The sequence below is a fragment of the Microtus oregoni genome, unplaced genomic scaffold (assembly GCF_018167655.1).
Source record: "Microtus oregoni isolate MIOR12 unplaced genomic scaffold, Mior012 000001F_ref0000356, whole genome shotgun sequence".
Lineage (NCBI taxonomy): Eukaryota > Metazoa > Chordata > Mammalia > Rodentia > Cricetidae > Microtus > Microtus oregoni.
The window spans coordinates 83,391,737-83,412,868 of NW_024543060.1; the positions used below are offsets into that span (position 1 = coordinate 83,391,737).

Consider the following 21,132-nt stretch of genomic DNA (forward strand, 5'->3'; position numbering starts at 1 on the left):
TCAAGTCCCACTCTACCCCCAAACCCGAGAGACCTCAGCGGCTCCCTGAGACACAGACAGCAACTGCAATGATCAGTCCACGAGAGACAGACACTGACTATAAAGACTGGACCAAGGGGCAAAGGTGCTGCTTGCATCAGTTGTAGGAAGAGATGGGTAGGCGCTAATGCAAGAATGCATTCAACAACACAAAAAGCATCATGGCTACACCAGAACCCAGTGGTCTCACAACAGGAAAACCTGAACATCCTAACCCGGAAGAAGCAGAAAAAAACCTGAAATATAACTTTATGAAGATGACAGAGACTCTTAAAGAGGAAATGAAAAATCCCCTTAAAGAAATGGAAGAAAAGAGAAATGGAAATCAATAAATCTCTTAAAGCCAAGAAAACCAAGGGGAAAAGAAAAAAAACAAGTGAAGCAAACACTTGAATCAGTTCAAGACTTGAAAACTGAAATCGAGGCAATAAAGAAAATATAAATTGAGGGAATTCTGGAAATGGAAAATCTGGGTAAAGGAACAGGAACTACAGATGTAAGCATAGCCAACAGAAAAGAGATGGAAGAGAGAATCTCAGGCATTGAAGATATGATAGAGCAAATAGATTTATCAGTCAAAGAAAATATTAAATCCAACAAATTCTTTAACACAAAACATCCAGGAAATTCAGCACCATGAAAATACCAAACCTAAGAAAAACAGGGATAGAAGGAGAACCTCCAGCTCAAAGGCACAGAAAATAAATTCAAAAAAATCACAGAAGAAAACTTTCCCAACCTAAAGGAGGATATGCCTATGAAGGCACAAAAAGCTTATGGAACACCAAATAGCCTGAACCAAATAAAGTCTCCTCACCATATAAAAATCAAAACACTAAACATACAGAATAAAGAAAAATTATTAAGAGCTGAAAAGGAAAAAGGCCAAGTAACATATAAACGAAGACATATCATAATTACACCTGACTCCTTAATGAAAACCCTGAAAGCAAGAAGGTCCTGGACAGATGCATTAGAAGGAAAATTCCAACCCAAGGAAGTTAGCTGCACCCATAAAAACACAGGCAACAGATAACCTCACACCAGCAAACCCCAAAGAAGGGTAACATACAAACACTACCACTGAAAAATAACAGGAATTAACAATCACTGGCCATTAATATCAATATCAATGAACTCAATTCACCTAAAAAAGACACAGGCTAACAGAATGGATATGAAAACCTGTACAGCTGCTTTGGAAATCAGTACGGCAGTTTCTCAGAAAATTGGGAATCAACCTACCTCCAAGACCCAGCAATGCTACTCTTGGGCATATACCCAAAGGATGCTCAATCATACATAAAGGACATTTACTCTACTCTGTTCATAGCAGCATTATTTGTAACAGCCAGAACCTGGAAACAACCTAGATGCTACTCAACTGAAGGACGGATAAAGAAAATGTGGCACATTTACACATGGAGCACTACTCATCTGCAAAAAAAGGAAAAAAAAATGACATTTTGAAATCTGCATGCAAATGGATGAGACTATAAAAAAAATCCCGATTGAGGTAATCTGGACCCAAAAAGACAAAAAGTACTCACTCATAAGTGGGTATTAGACGTAAAGCAAAGGATAACCAGCCTGTAGTCCACGACCCCAGAGAAGCTAGGTACAGAGAGACAAACATGGATCCCCCTGGGAAGGGGAAATAGACAAGATCTCCTGAGAAAATTGGGAGCATGGGTGTTTGGGAAGAAGGGAGGGAAGAGGAAGAGGAGGGGAAGGGGGAGAGAACATGAGGGAATGGGATGGTCGAGATGGGGGAAGGACAACGGGAGAGCAAGGAAAGAGATACCTTGATTGAGGGACCTATTCTGGGGCTAGCAAGAAACCCGGCACTAGGGAAATTCCCAGAAATCTCAAGGATGATCCCAGCTAAGACCCTAAGCAATAGAGGAGAGGGTGCCTGAACTGGCCTTCCCCTGTAATCAGACTAATGACTATCTTAATTGTCATCATAGAACCTTCAACTAGCAACTGATGTAGAGATCCACAGCAAATCACTGGGCTGAACTCCCAGAGTCCAGTCCAAGAGAGGGAGGAGCGATAATATGAGCAAAGGGGTCAAGACCATGATGGGGATACCCACCTAACAGCTTACCTGAGCTAACTAAGGGGAGCTCACTAATTTAGGACTGAGAGAGGAAACCAAAACCAGGCCTTCTGAATGTGGGTGACAGTTGTGTGGCTGGGACAGTCTGTGGGGCCACTGGCAGTGGAACCAGGATTTTTCCCTACTGCTTGAACTGGCTTTTTGTAGCCCATTCTCTTTGGAGGGATACCTTGCCCAGCCTAGATATTGGGGGAGGGCCTTGGTCCTGCCTCAAAGTGATGAGCTAGACTTTGTTGACTCCCCACAGGAAGACTGAATGAATGTGAGGTGGGAGGAAGGAGGAGAGAGTGGGAGGAGGGGAAGGAGTAGGAACTAGGATTGGTATATAAAATAAGGAAAGATTTTTTTAAAAAAAATAATAAAAAAAACAGTTCAAAAATACAATTATATCCTAATTTCTGATTACATGTGAAAGCACAAAAGGACAAATGTTTCCATACTTGCCTATATTTTTAGAAAACTAATTTTATGTAATATAGCATGACAGAAAAACTAGTAAACATAAAGCTAAATACGTACTGTTTTTAATTTGTATTCTTTTTCCTCTAGGACATTTTTAGGTTATTCTACAGACTAAAGATTGTACCCTCTTTCTCAATTAATATGCAGACCTAACACTCAGGAGAGAGCTTGTGTGGCTCCAGGATTTCACACTAACCACGGTCTGCTTTACAACTCGCTCTGGACAAGATGAGAATGTGTTTAAGAGTGTAAACCAGATGATCAGCAATAAACTGGCCCCTTATTCTAGGAAATAACATTCTGGTATAATACAAAATGCCAACTATACTATGCAAAATCTGACATTGCTGAATTTCTAAAATACATTTCACATCATGATTTCTGTCATTATTTTTCCCATAAGTAAAGATGATTTATTGTGAATTCCTTTGATTTTTTTAAGACAGTAGAAGTGTCGCATAAATAATTGACCCATGTCAAATATTATATCTATGTATTTTTATACAAAGCATCAACTAGTAGACAAATGATTAGCATCAAAATTTTAAACAATTAGCTGACATTTTCAATGAATGAACAGGCAGACTTAAATCATGTATCAAACATGAGCCATATATTTAACAACAATTTAAATATATACTAACTTATTTATAATCTCTCAATTTTTACCATCACTTCCAATTTTTTCTTCCTACTAAAATGATAAAACAAATTTTCATCAATACCTTTTGTGAAACAGCATTTTTAACTTCTCCTTGAAGTGTTTCAATTTGCTTTATCTTCTGTTCGGCCGACTGCTTTAGCTGATTTATGCTGCCCTGAAGCCGCTGTTCTTCTTCTTCCTTTTGTTTTAATGTATTTTGAGCCCGTGTGACTTCTTCCTTGAGTGAATTGAGCTCCACCTTCAACTGCTGAGAAGTCTAAAGGAAATGAAAACCTGTCTGACTCATGCACTCACTCAGGCATCTTCTGAGCATCTGCTGAAGGAACACACTGCTCTGGGCAGGTACTGCTGAACCTGTTGGTCACCTTCCAAACATGACTTATTTTACAAACAACAATAGGAAATAACTAGAAACTGTATTAAGTGTACAGAAATATCTTTTTGTTGCTATCTAGCCATCATCAAATATTATCGTTGTCTACATGGCTTTTTGTCAATTTGACCTAAACTGGAGTAATCTGTAAAGAAGAGCTTCATCTGAGGACCTGCGTCCAATCTGGGCTGTGGGCAAATCTGTGGGCGTTTTGATACAGGATTGATGTGTGTGGGCCCAGCCCACTGTGGGTGCTGCCACCCCTGGACAAGTGGTCCTTGGTATATAAGAAACTGAGCAAACTTTGTGGAACGAACTAGTAACCAGCATTTCTCCATAGTCTTGGCTTTCTCAAGGGTGGGCTGTGATCAGGATGTGTAGGCCACAATCTTTCCCTTCCCACCCTGTTTTTGGTCCGTGTTTATCACAGCATTAAAAATGAAAACTATGGAAAGCCATAAAATTAATCATGTTTAAGAAGCTATTAATTTTTTCAACTATAATGTTCTTTAACCCTATCTAATTAAAATTCTCATGGTGAGTTGATTCAATTTCCTCCTTTTCTTACTTATATTCCTTAATTTGGCTCTTACATTTTACACAAGTTTAAATTTTGTTAGTGGTAAATAGATCACAAATAACAATTTTAAAATAAACATATGAGCCATTACATTTTAGAGAAATAAACATTCCCTTGATGTCCATATCAGGATGAAAGCATTTGGAAAGTACAGAGATCTATTACACTTTACATATTCATAGTAAAGAAAAGAAAACTACCTCTTTCTCTTTTTCAAGTGACTTTTTCAGCTCATTCTGCTCCTTGAGTGTACTTTCTGTCTGTACTTGAAGTTGATGCTTTAATTCTTTACAAACCTTTTCCTAATAAAGGAACATTACACAGAAAATGTCAGTTAAGAACTTACAAGTGGTTTATCAGCCTAGAAAGAGAAATAGAAGGGAATCAGCCCCCACCGCAGCGCACACGTCAGCTGGCATTTTAATAATGATTTCTGCATAAGGAAGTAATCGCAAACCACTAACCAAATCCAAGATAGCAGCTTTTCCTTTCTGGTTCTCTTTCTCAAATTCACTTTTGGAGTTCTTCAAAGAGTCAGAAGCCTGTGCGAGTTTTTCTTTCGCCGTTGAAAGCTCTGCCATCAGAGCTGCTTTCTGGGCCTCCACCGCTTTCAGTTCTGAGCCTGCCGCCTGGAGTCTGTCACTCAGCTCCTTGTGCTGCTTCTTAGCATCTTGACTTAACTTTTCAAATTCTTGTTTCAATATCACCTTTTCTTCCTCTTTCTTGGTAAGAGTTTGTGTAATATTTTCAAGGGCTTCAGATTTATTCTGCAGATCCAACTTTGTACTGGACACTCTGGACATTAAAGAATTTTTTAAATTAATGTAGAATTTACCAATCAAATATGTCCCAGAAGAAATAATTTAAAGAACCAGGAAATCAATGAAATGTTTATTTCTCTAAAATGTTAATGGCTCATATGTCTACTTTAAAATTGTTATTTGTGTACCACTAACAAAATTTAAACCACTGACAATTGCCTTGAAACATCACATTAGATACACGATTTCCTTAGAAAGGGAAAAGTTATTTATACTTACTATTAATAACAGGACTGGATTAAATTAGAAAGTCATCAGAGAAATTCAGCTAACAAATCATACAAAGTCGACAACAACCAGCAAAGGCTTTCTAGCCCCCTAAAGAACCTAGTCAGTGTGCTATTACCTAAGCAGACACAGAACTCTGCCTGTTCCCTTAGAAATATAAAACATTCATGTTGATGAATCTGAATATCAAGCATTTACCATAATATAGTAAGATATTTTTAAAGGAATCATTTTACTTAAAAAAAAAGACAAATTGTTTATTTAACTCAAATCTATGAGATTATAGAGTGATCTGCTAGCACTGATCTGTAAATACAAGTTGTTAATACAAGAATGAATGAGCTCCACAAATGAGAAGTGAAATCCAACTTTAAGAATGAACAGTGATTCTGGAGTTCTCCTTACACTCAAAGTACTTACTATTACTTTTTGTCAACATGACACAAGCTGACTAGTGGGTAAGTCTATGGTGCAAGCTTTTGACTGATGTATGAAGGCCTAGCCCACAGTGAGCAGTGCTAGCCCTGGGCAGGTAGTTCTTAGTGGTACTAGAAGGTAGGCTGAGCAAGTTATTGGGGGCAAACCAGGAAGCAGCACTCCTCCATGGCCTCTGCTTCAGCTCCTGCCTCCTGGTTCCTACCTTGACCTCCAGTTCTGGCTTCCACTAATGATGACTCTAACCTGTAAGAGGTAATAAACCTTTTCCTCTCCAAATTCTTCAGTGTTTCAGCACAGCTGAATTTCTCTGATGACTTACTATTAATAACAGAACTGGATTAAATTAGAAAGTATAAATAACTTTTCCCTTTCTAAGGAAACTGTGTATCTAATGTGATGTTTCAAGGCAATTGTCAGTGGTTTAAATTTTGTTAGTGGTACACAAATAACAATTTTAAAGTTAATTAAGTACTCAATTAACATCAAAGCTGTAAAAATTTACTACAGAGTTGAAAAACAAATCATTCCTAATGAGAACTCATTCTGTACTTAGTATCTCAGAGCAGAAACTTGACTGTTCTTAAGTGAAACATACACATTCCAGTATTTCAAAATTTTATATCAACTATTTCAAACTGGCCAACAACTCAAAATGAATGCTCATGAAAAACAGGTACCATTATTACTGCTGAAAAATGACTAAACCAAATTTTACAGAACTAAGTGAATAATGAGAAATGAAATTAAGTAACAATGACTTTGTTTCAATTACATTAACATCAGTAGTATATAAAACCAGTGGATGTGCATGCACACGCACGTGCACACACACGCACGCACGCACGCACGTACGTACGTGCACACACACACATACACACACCCCAAAGAAGCACTGTCTCTCAGAACAGTGAGAACACACAGAATCGTAAGAGACAAAGTGGTGCAGGAGAACTGTCTGTACTCTGTCAATCATGTTTTAAATAAACGCTGATTGGCTAGACAGGAAGTATAGGCAGGTCAAAGAGACAGGAAGTAGAGGCGGAGCGATGAGAACAGGAGTATTCTGGAAAAAAGGAAGCTCCCTTTGCAGTCCTGCCCAGACCACCGAAGAAGCAGGATGTGACTTGCCCTGCTGAAAAAGGGTACTGAGCCATGTGGCTAACAGATAAGAACAATGGATTAATATAAGTTACAAGAGTTAACAAGAAGCCTGAGCTAAGGGCCAATCAGTTTATATCTAATATAGACTTTGGTGTGATTTTCTTTGGGGGCTTACTGGCTGTGAGAACTGGGCAGGACAGAAACCCCAACAAACAGGCCCCCATGTTACAATAAAGTGGACAGTTATCTTACGTTTCCTTCTCCTCTTCGAGCTGTTTACCCAGCTCTGCAGTTCTGAGCTCCAGGTCGGTGTTCAGCTGCCTCTGCTGCTGTAGACTCTGCAAAGCTTGCTCCTTGCTTGCTTTAAGTTCAAGAGCATCAGCTTCTAGCTTCTGTGGGTGAAGTACAGCATCTACTTGAATTTGACAATAACTAATCTATTATCAAATATTATAACATTTAGTCTGCATTCGAATTGTTATTGATAAAATAAACTATATTTACAGAAACACTTTCTGAAACCACTACTGAATGAGGAAATTATTCTGCTTAGAATCTGTCAGAGAATCTAGATTAGGCTTTTTACATAAGTCAGTGGTTATTTTTAAAATTAATGATAAAGAATTAACTTATAAATATTTATTAAAAAAGCAAAAGTCTGTTAATTCAGGTTTGAACAAAACTTAACAGGTCATTCCTATACCCACTTAAAATATATTATCTATGCATATGCAGCTATCAACCATGGAATAGCAAGATGCTTAACATAAAAATAAACAGGTCTGCCATGTAGTCCTCGAACTGACATCCACTTACCCTAATTAGACAGTATTCAAAATTCCTGACTTTGCTTAATTAGTGTCTTAGATTTTATCTTTATAGTGTACTACTAGGCAGTTCATACATATTACCATGTGTCTAATTTTTCAAATTTATAAAATCAAACCGATTTAAATAAAAGCAATGTGCTTTCTATCATTGTGTGTGTGTGTGTGTGTGTGTGTGTGTCTGCGTGCCTTCAGGGGGTGGAAGACAAATGTCAAAACTGGGTGTCTTTCTCAATAACTCTGCACCTTATTTCTGAGACAGCATCTCTCATTAAACCTGAAGCTTGCAGACACTGTTAGCCTGGCCAAGCACTAAGTCCAGGGACCCTTCCTTTCCTGCCCTTACCATCATGCCTGGCATGTTACATGGATGTCAAGTCTCCAAACTCCGGTCCTTATGCTCGCATGGCAGGCCTTAACTGAGCAATCTCCCTAGCCCTCATTTAATTATTTTCCTAAATGAAACACAAAACATAGACATTATACATGCCAACTGGGCACCTACTAATGTTACACTTAAATTGAGGTAGACACATATCTTTGCTTGCCTTTTCTCTCTGCTGAAACTGGTTTTTGAAATGTGCAGGATGTTGTCTGTAGCCACTCATCATGTGACGGCCCCCAGAGATTCTTGCCCCAATTAGAGCTATTTGAGAAAGGTTCCCAAATAAGAGTTCTCTCTGCTCACTTTTATATAACGTATCATTACCTATTCTTTTCAACCATATCTAATTTGTTATTATGATTACTGTTGACATTAAAAAATCCCATAAACAGAATTCTCTCATATTATACTGGTATAGCTATCCATGTAATAATAATTCTGTAATCCTTATAATTCTGTAGTCATACATCATGCTTCGACTGATTGTGGAAGGGCAGGTGAACAGGAAACCTAAGAATATTTTGTTTTAACTGTTAGTAATTCTAAACTCAGATTTCTCTCTGATATGCCTAATTATCTCATTTTAGTAAATCAACACGTCATTTAGAATTATCTGAAGGTAAGGTTCAGCTTATAATAGTTTAAATACATTACTAAAGTAGAAGCAAAATCTAAAAAGTAACTAAGTTTTGAAAGGGAAGTCACTATACACAGTATTATTTTGGAATAAGATGTAGGGAAATGGAAAATATCAAAACGGAGAGTCTGGGCCAACAGAATTATACTATCTGGTGTCTCCTGGACATAGCTCACCCTTTACAATGAAAACAGCACTCTGTTAATGGTTATTTAGACAAGTCACCCATTAATGAAGGAATGGAAAATGAAGATGGAATTCAAGATTATTGATACAGCAGTTTAGAAGTCTGACACCACTTCACCTTTCTCTGTTACGTAAGTCTCTGGTTCTGTGGAGCTCATCAGACTCCACAGCGGCCGAGTAGGAACCACGACAAATTCAGCTGTTTGTATACAAACCCTAATTTGGCCTTCTAAGTCTTCTGCCTTCTGTTCTAGAGAGAGGCTCTTCTCTTTGTACTCCTTTAGACGGCTCTCCAGCTGACTGCAGTGCTCCTGCTTCTCCACTAACTTCGCTGTGACCTGATCCAGCTTCGCAGCAGCCTTATTCAACTCCTGCAGAAAAACACACGGAAGAAAAGCCAGAGCACCCCATGTTCAAAGTGAAACTGAAAAATGTAATTTTATATAGGCAAATATCTGGAGTAAGACTTCAGATACATCCAATGACTTATCAGAGGTTATCCATGCCCACTAACAAAAAACATTAAGTTGTACATAATGTAAGGTCCCAAGCTTATTTGTGTAATAGTTAAATAACTTAAACATTTTTTAGATTTATTATTTTATGTCCATGAGATTTTTTTGCCTGTAAGCATTACATGCACACCTGGTGCCAGAAGAGGGTATCAAATGTACTGAAACTGGAGTTGCAGACAGTTGTGAGCTGCCATGTGGGTACTAAGAATTGAACCCGGGTCCTCTACAAGAGCAACAAAGGCTCAACTAGATCAAACCCAGGGCCTCATACATGCTATGTAGGTGCAATGCTACTGGGCTACTTCTCTAGTCAGTTTTAATAATTTTCTAGAATTATTATCTAAAAGCTGAAACATATGACAGATCATTGAATGAGTTAATAACAGTGATTACTATACTGTAGTTGAATATTTTCAATTTCCAAAACACTATTTAGAAATTATATTCTATAAAATTGTAGTTGTTACATCTGTAACACTTACCAAAATCACTAGAATACACAGTTTCACAGAAATAATACAACAGAAATTATAGTAAGTCCACCCATGGATAATCACTGTTAATACTCTGATAACTCTTCCTTCTTGTCTGCATATTAATTTGTCTTCTACTTATTTTATGAGCTTATAAGAACAGGCTGAGGAGGTAGTTCAGTAGTAGATAGCTTTCCTAGCAAGTGTGAGGCCTTCAGTTCAATCTCCAACACTACAATAAATGAACAAATAACTATATACATTAACTAAAAATAGAATCCTACCTTGAATGCTTTTAAAAGTCCTTATTTTTATCACAATAATTTACCATCTAACTTTTTGATATTGTTTTCTACATTATAAGTGCATAAATTTCCATCTTATTGGTATGACTCACTTTTTAGCCAATCTACTTCTTACTAATCTAGTTTAAATTCTTAGGTTACTACTACACTTTCTGCATTTACTACCCGAGATGCAAATACAATCTTCATAACTATTACTCCCTTAGGATGAAAGACTACAAAATATGGAAATTCTGAAGTATTTTTAGTTATTTTACTTTTAATTAGCAAAGTAATAGTTTCATTATGGCATTTTCTTAAATACTTTGCTTTGATCGTCCTTACAGACTTGCTCCCCATTCTCCACCCAATTCTCAAGTTCTCGAAACACACAGAGATATACATACATACCACACACACAATATACATACACATACACACACTTTCATGCAAAGATATACATACTGTATTGCCTGTCTGTCTGTATATCTCTGTGCAGACAGACAGACAGACACCCACACACGATTTCTCTCTATAGTGACAAATGTATCTATCTCATTATTGCCTCAACTTGTAACTCATTCTTAAGAAACCTGAATATTTTATAATATAGATTTATATTTGTACACAAGTAGAGTATTCCTTACAGATGAAATGCTCAGAACCAGAATTTTTGAGACTTCAGGTTTGGAATATAGATTTTACAGATTAATAATCCTTAGTAGGAAACTTAAAATTCTATTTGCTCTAAATCCATCATTGTTGCTCCAAAATTTTTGTATTGGGGTATTTTTAGATAAGCAATGGTCAGTCTGAATTTCCCTAGAGGCTCATTTCCTTCTTACAATGTTTTAAATAACAAGGATATTAACACCTCATCCAGCATGTTACAGAAACTGCTATTGTTTTATCTTTTTCTTGCTCACGAATGGCTCTGGCAATATTCAGATACAGACTGTTACATGGTCATTCTTATAAATATTTCCACATTATCATTTCCAGCTCTGGTCATATACCTGACAAAACACTTTTCCAAATGTAAGTACATTCAAGCACCATAACCACTTGTGTGTGATTTCATGTGTATGAAGGAAAATAGTGTGTGTGCAACAACCAAAATCCATAATTATGCTTTCAGTGCTTTACAGAGGTCTCGAATGATACATACCAACTCTAACGGAAACATTTCTACCTAAGAGGAAAGATTGAATTACAGTAGAGGGTCAATATAGGAAACTGATTTGCTTTTAGAATTTGATACACTTCTGAATTTCTCTTTAAAATGGGCTTAAAACTTCAGTACTATATCTTAGTAAGCAGAGTCTAAAAACTCCCTCACAAAAGCTGAGGAAGGTCACTAGCACTTTGACACTGACCGAGAAGCTGTCATCTAACCGTCCTCACTCCTCCTACTGCCAAGATGGAAACAGTACCATTTTCCTCTATTTCAGGGGCAAGCACATCTGGGCCCCAGGCAGTCTGTCTGCTAAAAGTAAGTATGGTGGCCTACCTCACATCCCCAACCACTGGTTCTTGAGGTGAAAAGGCAACAATCCCACACTTGGAAGTAACATTTCATCTCTTACTATGGCCTAGGTTAGCTAGGATACACAAAACAATCTTAGGAAGCCCAACCACACCTGCACAGTAGTCTTATAAAAAAACAGATAATATTTTTATATCCATTCCTCTGGCCCCTGTAGTACCTGCCCAACTGGTTCTAAAAACTCTAAAAAAAGAGGGTGAGACTGTTACAAGATTAGAAAGTGGGCCATTGTTTTAACAAATCAGCAATTAATCTAACCACGAAACACGAGGCTACACTGCGCCATTACTAGACCCCCACCTGCTGCTTGTCTTGCAATGCATTTTGAGCTGTATCCAGATGATTCTGCAGATCAGCTCTCTGCGCGGTTTTTGCGGCTTCTGCCGACAGTAATAATTCAGTTTTGGCTTTAATCTGAAACAAAATTTACAGATTACTGAACCCCATATTTGACTGTTGTCCTTCTCTCTCTTTAAGACACATTAGTTTTGTCACAAAACTATTCAAAAATTACATAACTGCAACACCGAAAAAGTTATACGTGAAAGTCTCCCAAAGAGAAGCAAGTACAGGAGGAGACGCCTGGTGCTGGTCAGGTGACAACGAGAAGCTGTCCCTCTGTGACACCATCACACCATCGTGGGGGCCCCTTTGTGGAAAAATGGTTCCAGGACTTGCGGACACAGGTCTGTGACCTGACATGTAAGAGGCAAAGGTGAAAGGACTGAGTTCTAGTTCATGCTACATGCTTAGACCCTGTCTTAGAAAGACATTTTCAGGGGTTAGGCCACTGTATTCAGGAAGAAATGTCAGAGTTCCCCGGGATCACAATCTGATCTATGCCACAGGAAATGATGGCGCCACAGATCTGGACATCAATGTGGAGTTCAAACTATAAAACTAGAGGCATGTTTAAAATTCACTCTCTCCAGGTAATTTCTCATATAAAAAGTTTTATTTTTGATGCTCATAAAAAGCCTGGAAATTACACATTTAAAACCTCAGGTTTTCCACAATAAGTTCTTAAAGAATCAAATGAGCTAAAAGTTGTGTCTTCTTTATCAAGTGACCTGTGTAAGTATTGAAATAACTTTAGCACAATCCACCACTAGTAAGAAAAGCAAAGAATAGAAAAAATATACATTTGAAATTAAATAAAATGATAAATCAAAAGATCAGCAAACACAAAAATCTAAAATGTACATAATAACTAATTTTAGCAGAAAAAACTCCAAATGATTTCTCAATAACTCAATACTTGATCTTCATAGAAATAATGTTTGATAAGGTATCAAATGCATGAAGATCAGAGATCCTGCCATTGCTGCAACTTACACTGTTGTCACTTACGCACTGAAGCCCTTACTTAGTAAGGCACCAAGAGCAGGCTCACCGAATGTACTAATTTACCTTCACACTGCAGACTATCCTACTAGCAAGTACCTTGGAAGTAGGAATCAAAAGTTACGTTACAGAAATCACCTTTGCATAGGGAAAAAGAACAAAAATATCTGGACATAGGAAACCTCAAGGGACTAAATCTGTAGTCTCATTTTCCACTAACAGGTAAAGAGCAAAGAAAGTGCAACGTGTAAAATCTAAAACTGATGCTTACTGCACGCACACTCATAGGACAGCACACTTACCTGGATGTCAAGCTGAGAGACCTTCTCCTTGCTTTCATTTAGCTGACTGCTTAGTTCATTGATGCTGGCTTCCAGGGAAAGAACACGGTCTTGTGCAGCCCGGAGATGTGCCTTCTGCTCCTGGACCTGGTCATGCAAGTTCTCCTCGGCCTGTTTATGGCTCTCCGACTGATTCTTCAGCTTCTCCACGAGCTGAGCCAGCTATTGCACATGAGAGACTCTAATTACAAAGTGTGCCCACCACAGCGATATGAAGACGGAACTGCTCTATACTAGGTAATATCAAGCTCTTTACATTAAAATATTCCAATCTTCCAAAACAAGTCAATCTAGTATTCCAAATCTTAGACTATCAAATTCAGTTATATTGTTTTTAAATCATCTCTATTCAACTAAAACTTATAATAAAATTAACTTACAATAAAATTAACCTACCTTATGTATAAAATCTGAGATTTGATAAAGGTGTACACCCAATATTGACACAAGGTAAAGCATATCTTCATTACGCAAAACTATTTTCACAAGCACCTTGTTATTCTCATTCCCCAGTTCTCCCACTGCCTCCCGAGTGCTAGGATTAATGGCGTGCACTACTGCACCCAGCCTCAGTTAAAATTTTTGTACATTTCTCTTAAACTGCATATGAATTTTGGAGTAAAAATTTATTAAAGCTACTATGAAACTATATATTATCTAAAGACAAATACATTATCAAAATATAAACAGCTGTTGAGTTTGAAATATTATGCAATACTCAGTAGTAGCTAACACTTGTTTACTACATTTAACTTAATGATTTGTTGCCCATTTCTTTTTGAAACGTCACAAAGGACACATCTGTCCCATCAGTCACATCTCCAGTCTTCCAGAGACCTAGTGCCGTACCTGCTGTCACACAGGTAATAGATCACCTGGGACATCTGTTGTCAGAGCATGGTAGCAGCCTTGATGTCAAATAAGATGGTACAAAAAACATTTTAAAACAAGAAAAGCCAGGATCATGAACTGTTTTTATAAAACATTCAATATAATTCACAGGGATTTGAGCAAAGCTCAGAGCCACATTGGCAGTTTGCACACGTACCTGCTCTTGCAGCGTGTGGTTTTTCTCTTGCAACTGCTTAAGAACGGCAGTCTCTCCTTCGCCAGCTTGGATTTTTGCATAAAGATCCTCTCTTTCCTTTTCCAGCAGGGAAATATTTTCTTTACTCTTCTGCAGTAAAGCTTCAAGGTTCTGGATCTTTTGGTCCTTATCACCAATCTGACGTAACACTTGTTCCAAATCATTCTGTAAAGAATTAAACTACTATTTTAAGGATGAAAAATTTAAAAAGTTATTCCTAAAACATGAAAAGACTGATAATAATTTTAATCATCCAAAGTGTTGGGTCCTACATCTTAAAAACTATTACACTTTATTGTGGTAAATTAATCAAAATCACATATTTAATAACAACTCTACATTATTTACACACACAAATTTAACAGAAAAGCTTACATCTCACTTTCCCTAGTCCTCTGACCTTACTTCCTAGGCATCGGATCCTCTCCAGATGTAGAACTTACTCAGTGCCTGCACCAAGCACACTCCTACCTCAGAGCCATTAAACTAACGACCTTATTGCCTGCAATGCTTCCCTAACAGCCAAATGATTCTCTCCCTCCTCTTCAACGTCTGCTCAAATGTCTAGCTCCAGCTGCCCTGGTCATTACATTTCCAATACTCTCTATACTGGTTTTTCACTGCTTTGCACTTAACCTCTAACTCATATAGCTTATTTCTCTCGTGTTTATTTACCTCCTTCCACATCCCAGTAGAACACATGCGACGCAAGTGAGTATCTTGACTTTATTATTTATTATATATCTGAGATATGACATAGATGCTATAAAATAAACACTAAATGGAAATGACCGCTGCACTGGGTATGGTGGCACACACCTTAAATCCCAGCACTCAAGAGGCAGAGGCAGACGGGTCTCTGAGCTCGAGGCCAGCCTGGTCCACAGGTGAGAAACCCTATCTTGAGCCACCACACTTCTCAAAAAAAGATCACTGCACTCTCACCATGGTCAAGTATGCAAGCTCACTCTATACCCAACAGGACCTCAAATCAGCAAAGCCCTCTTCTTCCTACAATATCCACCTTCTCAAGTTATGTGGCCCCAAAGCCTTTGGCTCTGCCTTCCTCTCTGTAACAGTCAAGCAGTTGTTGCCCAGAATAAAGGCCTACCTTTACGGTAGTTCATGCGTGTTAGTGACGAGTAGATGATGCCCGGCATGTCTAATTTCTGTTAGTGTTGAAACATTGAAAATTCAGTCACTTTCAAGTGCGTTTCTCATAAGTTTCGGTCATGAAAAGCCACGCTGCCTACTAGCTCTCTGCTCCTGCCCCTCCCCCCACCCGGAATTGTCTCCTGTTTTACTACTACTCTGGAATCCGAGTGCCAGGGCAGAGCTCTCCTCAGAAATCACTGCTTCCATTCAGCACTGAGATCTGGTTTTCACTGAGCAGACTCCACCACCCATCTCCCCTCTATGTGGTCAGGCTATTCTGCCAGCAGGACAGGAGGCTGGCCTTCCCCTGCCTTTTTACTGCCGTCCCTGCTTCTACAAGCCCCATGCTGGTATGGAAGCACACTATTCTTCCTTATTCTACCCTCTCCTGGGATCTGCAAATCCCTACCTGATTCACTGAAGAACTCAGACCAGATTTAGTCATTGTCTTAATCTCAATTTCTGCCAAATTTCTACAAAATATAAAATGCACACAGAATTAAGAACACAGCCTCAACACCCACATCGCCTGCATTCCTGGGCTGAACTCTCTCTATATTGCAATCACCCACATACAAAATTTTCTACTAGTCTGAAATTTCCTTCTAGATGATTCCCTGTAGCCTTGCTTCCACATAGCCTCATACATGAAAGCAGCGTACTCTTGCAGTCACATCCTTCATTTCCTGTCACCTCAGAATATCCCAGGCAACCACCCCACAAAATACCAACTAGATCAGTACTCATCTGTTTCCTCACTCCCGAACTTCTGAACATTTCTAGAATAAAAACACAAATCTCCACAGATTTGTATCACTAAAGCACCAATCTCCATTAAACAGCTAGGATCATCTTTCCAGCCATGTTTTTACTGGAATAAGACTCTCACCTCAACATTCTCTGTAACTCCTTGAGCTTCAGCACCCCCCCAAACGCTCAGCCCCTACTGGCCTGACACAGCTATTCTATCTACAAATATATCCTGACACGTAGGACTTTCCGGAGATGATCTACCTTGGTTTTACATCCGCTTCCCTTTGCACTGTGTCTGTAGATGGCTGATATTTACCTCCTTCCCTGAATGTGCCCAGATTTTCTCCCTTCCTCTAAGCTTCAGTGGGTAAACTGAGTATATTCCCCACAGTGTACGGGACCAAAGCTTCCTATCATCTAATTCCCTAGCCACTTCTTTTCCCCTGAAATCTCTCAGGCTCCATCATGAACAAGAAACTCATGAAGTCAGATCTCTTCATTTCTCAAATTCTCCCTGAACCAAGTTTCCCTCTAGTTTCTACCCACTCTTCATATAATTCACATTTAAGTTTCAAACATAACATATTTATTTTCCTAGCTCCCACACATCTCTCACTTATCAGATATATATATATATATTTCATTTCTATCACTTTATTAAAATTATACTAAGCAAGATTCTTAGTTTATTTTAAAGGTTTATCTACTGGGTATCTCTACTCATCTACATTACAGTTTTTAGATTTTAAGCTCCAGCAAAGTCTAACAGTTTAATTTATACTAGATTTAGTATCCTTGACCATGCAATTTTAAAGTAATTATTTTTATTGTATGTGCATTAGTGTTTTGCTCACATACATGTCTGTATGAGGGTGTCGGATCCCAAGCAACTGGATTTATAGGCAGTTGTGAGCTGTCATCTGGGTACGGGAATGATGTGGGAGTGTCATATATCAATCTGTTGATTTCATTGGTTAAGCAATAAAGAAACTGCTTGGCTGGCCCTCATAGGGTAAAACATAGGTGGGAGGAGTAAACAGAACAGAATGCTGGGAGGAAGAGGAAGTGAGGTAGGACGCCTCAGCAGAGTCGCCATGATTCTCCCACTCCAGGCAAACGCAGGTTAAGATCATTCCTGGTAAGCCAGCTCTTGGGCTGCACAGATTATTAGAAATGGGCTAGTCCAGGTGCGAGAGTTAGCCGAGAAAAGGATAGATATAATGGGCCAAGCGGTGTTTAAAAGAATACAGTTTCCGTGTAATTATTTCCGGGTATAAGCTAGCCAGGCGGCCGGGGTGCAGGGGACACAGCCCGCTGCTCCAACTACTACAGAATGGCGCTCAGACGTGATGGACTGAATCCACTTAAAAACCTGAGAAGGCTTAAAAATAAGGGAGAGAGAGTTTAACACAGATTTTTGCTGTTTGTTGGTGGCGTGCTGTAGAGAGATTTCCTGATTCGGCAACAGCAGCAGAAAAAACGCTGTGTCATTTTAAAGTGCAGCTTCTTGGGGCTGTGCTGCCAGCGTGAACTCTGGCTTTAAGGCATTTCAATGGATTTTATGTTTGTGTTCCCACTTGGGATCGGAAGGAGAGTGCTCTGAGACCAAGCCGCTGGCTCAGCACTCCCCACCTGCACCTGGGCAGACAGCAGAATCAGGCTTAGGCCGGTGGAAGAGCATGACGGATTCCTGCCAGTGTTTTCAGACTGTGCAGTGCTCTGCTTGTCAGATTTGGATGTAACTTGGATGAAAAGAATTTCTGTGCTGCATGCTCAGTCTCAGAATTAAAGTGCTGAGTGCCGCTCCTACCTGGCGGCCCCAGAGCTAGCACAAAATGGTACGTCCTCCATTTTGAAATTTTCCTGACTCAGCAGCAGAAAAAAATCTGGTTGTTTTAAAATGCTGGCTTTCTGGACTGTGCCGCCATTGCAATCTCTGTCTGGCTCCTGCGGGAGACAGAGCTTTTGAATGGAGCATTTGGAGTAAAGTGCTACGATTTGTTTGATGGCAACTAGATTGCTATGTGCCTAAAAGGGGGACATTGCGTGCCGCAGCTCAGAGGCACAAGCAGCTCCGCCATGCTAGTGGTGCAGTGTGCAAGGATCAGAGGCACGAGCGGCTCCGCCATGTTGGAGTGGGCGGGGCCAGCAGGCAGTACCTGTTTTTGATCTAGGAATGTCACAGCTTAGATTCTTAAGCGCCTAGTGATTTAAAGGCACAAATCAAAAGTGCTCCTGGATAGTAAAAAATTGCAGAATCACAATAGGACAGATTCAGACCACTAAATGAGTCACACTGTTGGATGAATGTACGTAGGCTTGGGAGAGAGAAGAAAAAGAATATAGAGAATAAAGTTAATGGTTTAAAAAAAAAGGTAAAGTCTTTAAAGAGACAGAGTACAGATAGTTAAGAGATAAAAAGAAATAAAGTAAAAATAAGCCACGTGAAAATGGAAAATTCAGAGTCTGGATTATGTACATTGTGTTTTCTTTAAAATTTTTGACTGTAAAAAGGAGCTAAGTACAGACAGACATTTCATTACATGGGCTGCCAAGCTAAACCAGAATGGATATAAGGGTATTACGATTTCAAAATTTGGGTCTAAGGATATGATGCTTTGGAGAGGGTCTTCTTTTGTTTTCACAGAGGACCAGACCCTGTGGATTTCTTCTATCTCAATTTGGTGTGATAGACCACAACCTCCAGAAGTTCATGTGAACACCCTCAAAAATTTACTTCACTCACCTGCCAACTGAGATAAACCTGGCACACAGGTTATACCCTAAATGATCTGATTAACAGCGCCCCCATTCAGCAGGAAGCAGTTTGGAGAGAAAAAACTGCGCCCATGTTCCCAAAATATTGTTTATAAATGTTTTTTTACATTTAAAGGGGAAATGATATAGGTATGAATAATTTGCATTGGTATGGATTTTAAGGTCAATTTTGTTATATGTATATGTATTTCTGATATTAAGGTATTGTGATTGTGTAGTTCATTTAAAATGTAATGTATAATAGGAAATATAGGTTGTTAATGGATAATCATCAGTAATAGTCAAGCTTGTAGTCATGTTAGTTAGATTTTCTAGATATATAGAGATACATTTCAGTTAGATAGACATTCTTCATATCTTTCAAAGACTGCAGAATATGGCATTTAATGTTTTAATAACTTAGGATTTTTCATAAAAATGAGACACGTCTGCTCCTGGCAATACCAGTCTACTTCGAGAGGAAGATGGGCATCGAAGAGGATCCTTATGGAGTTGGATAGCCATTTGGGCAAGAAACTGCTCTTGCCTGGACTGTTGCATAAACTGGACACAAAGAACCCACAGAGAGAGGACTGCTGAACTTGCCTAAAGGTGAGATGGTCTTTCGGGGTTCCTGACTCATGAAAGAGTCTGCGAGACATTCTGCAGGATACAGCAGAAAGTGACTGAACTGTCTTTGAAATTTCCTGCTTCATGGAAATGTCTGCTGGATACAATGGGCCTGAAGGCTGAAGATGGATGCCCCAACTGTACAGAGGAACTTTGGGTGACTGTCCAGGCAGCGAGATGTCTCTGTCATTTCTAGAGTTTGGATTTCTTGTTTGCTTAGGTAGTATTATATCCTTCTGGAGTCTTTGATGGAGTTGAAGAATGGATAGGTAGTTATAGTTTTCCATTGTTATGATAAAAGATAAAATAGATATAAATATTGTAACTGTAATTCTTGCTTGATAACTGTTTTGTTATATGTAATTTTGCTATGTTAAAGTTAAAGCCTTCCTTTTTTAAACAGAAAAAGGGGAAGTGATGTGGGAGTGTCATATATCAATCTGTTGATTTCATTGGTTAAGCAATAAAGAAACTGCTTGGCTGGCCCTCACAGGGTAAAACATAGGTGGGAGGAGTAAACAGAACAGAATGCTGGGAGTAAGAGGAAGTGAGGTAGGACTCCTCAGCAGAGTCGCCATGCTCCCGATCCGGGCAGACGCACGTGATGAAGCTCCGACCCAGGATGGACGTAGGCTAGAATCTTCCCAGTAAGACCGGTGCAACACAGATGATTAGAAATGGGCTAAATTAATATGTGAGAATTAGCCTAGAAGAGGCTAGATAGAAATGGGCCAAGCAGTGTTTAAATGAATACAGTTTGCGTGTAATTATTTCGGGTAAAGCTAGCCGTGCGGAGCTGGGTGGGAACGCAGCCCACCGCAGCTCCTTCAACACGGGAATTGAACCCCGGTCCTCTGACAGAGCAGCCAGTGCTCTTAACCACTGAACCACCTCTCCAGCCCCGTGTCCATGCAACTTTTACCTGGGATCTACTTCTATCATCATCTCTACATCTACCCCAGGAATAACAGACTCAGTGACTCGGGCTGCCATTTCTAAGAAGTCTCCTGCAACTTAACTTTTCCAGACTCTGTTTGGGCCAGGTAACTGTCTTCTATGTTCCCATAATTACTTTTTAAATGTATGAAAGACTGAAAGACTAGAACTATATTTACTGTTTTTAGTTCTTCAGGCTTTTCCTGGCCATATTCTGAGTAGGGAATGAGGAACTGAGCATGTTCACCCAAGCCCCTTGTTCTCCCTCAGAGAGTCGGCTGCCATTTCCAGTGGGGTCTATACACTAGATGAATATGCTAATTTGGAGGGACTATAGAAAGCCCTCTTAGCTGTTGACCTCTCCGAAAGTTTTCATGCTCCCTTTCTCTCCCACTCCTAAGAGTAGAGTCCCAGCATAACCCACAGTCACATAATCTAGTGACCCTTC

The 21,132-nt window shown here is 39.1% G+C and overlaps 1 protein-coding gene across 2 annotated transcripts in view; it reads right to left on the minus strand.

Moving 5' to 3' along the window:
* Positions 1-21,132, minus strand: part of Eea1 (early endosome antigen 1) — a 94,322-nt gene that overhangs the window by 15,821 nt on the left and 57,369 nt on the right. For both annotated transcript variants that reach the window (XM_041666936.1, XM_041666942.1), the window contains 8 exons: positions 14,415-14,618; positions 13,328-13,528; positions 11,982-12,095; positions 9,079-9,234; positions 7,081-7,220; positions 4,705-5,035; positions 4,441-4,542; positions 3,349-3,543 (listed from right to left, as the gene is read on the minus strand). In XM_041666936.1, coding sequence (XP_041522870.1) covers positions 3,349-3,543; positions 4,441-4,542; positions 4,705-5,035; positions 7,081-7,220; positions 9,079-9,234; positions 11,982-12,095; positions 13,328-13,528; positions 14,415-14,618 — 1,443 coding nt within the window. The remainder of the gene's footprint in view (positions 1-3,348; positions 3,544-4,440; positions 4,543-4,704; positions 5,036-7,080; positions 7,221-9,078; positions 9,235-11,981; positions 12,096-13,327; positions 13,529-14,414; positions 14,619-21,132) is intronic.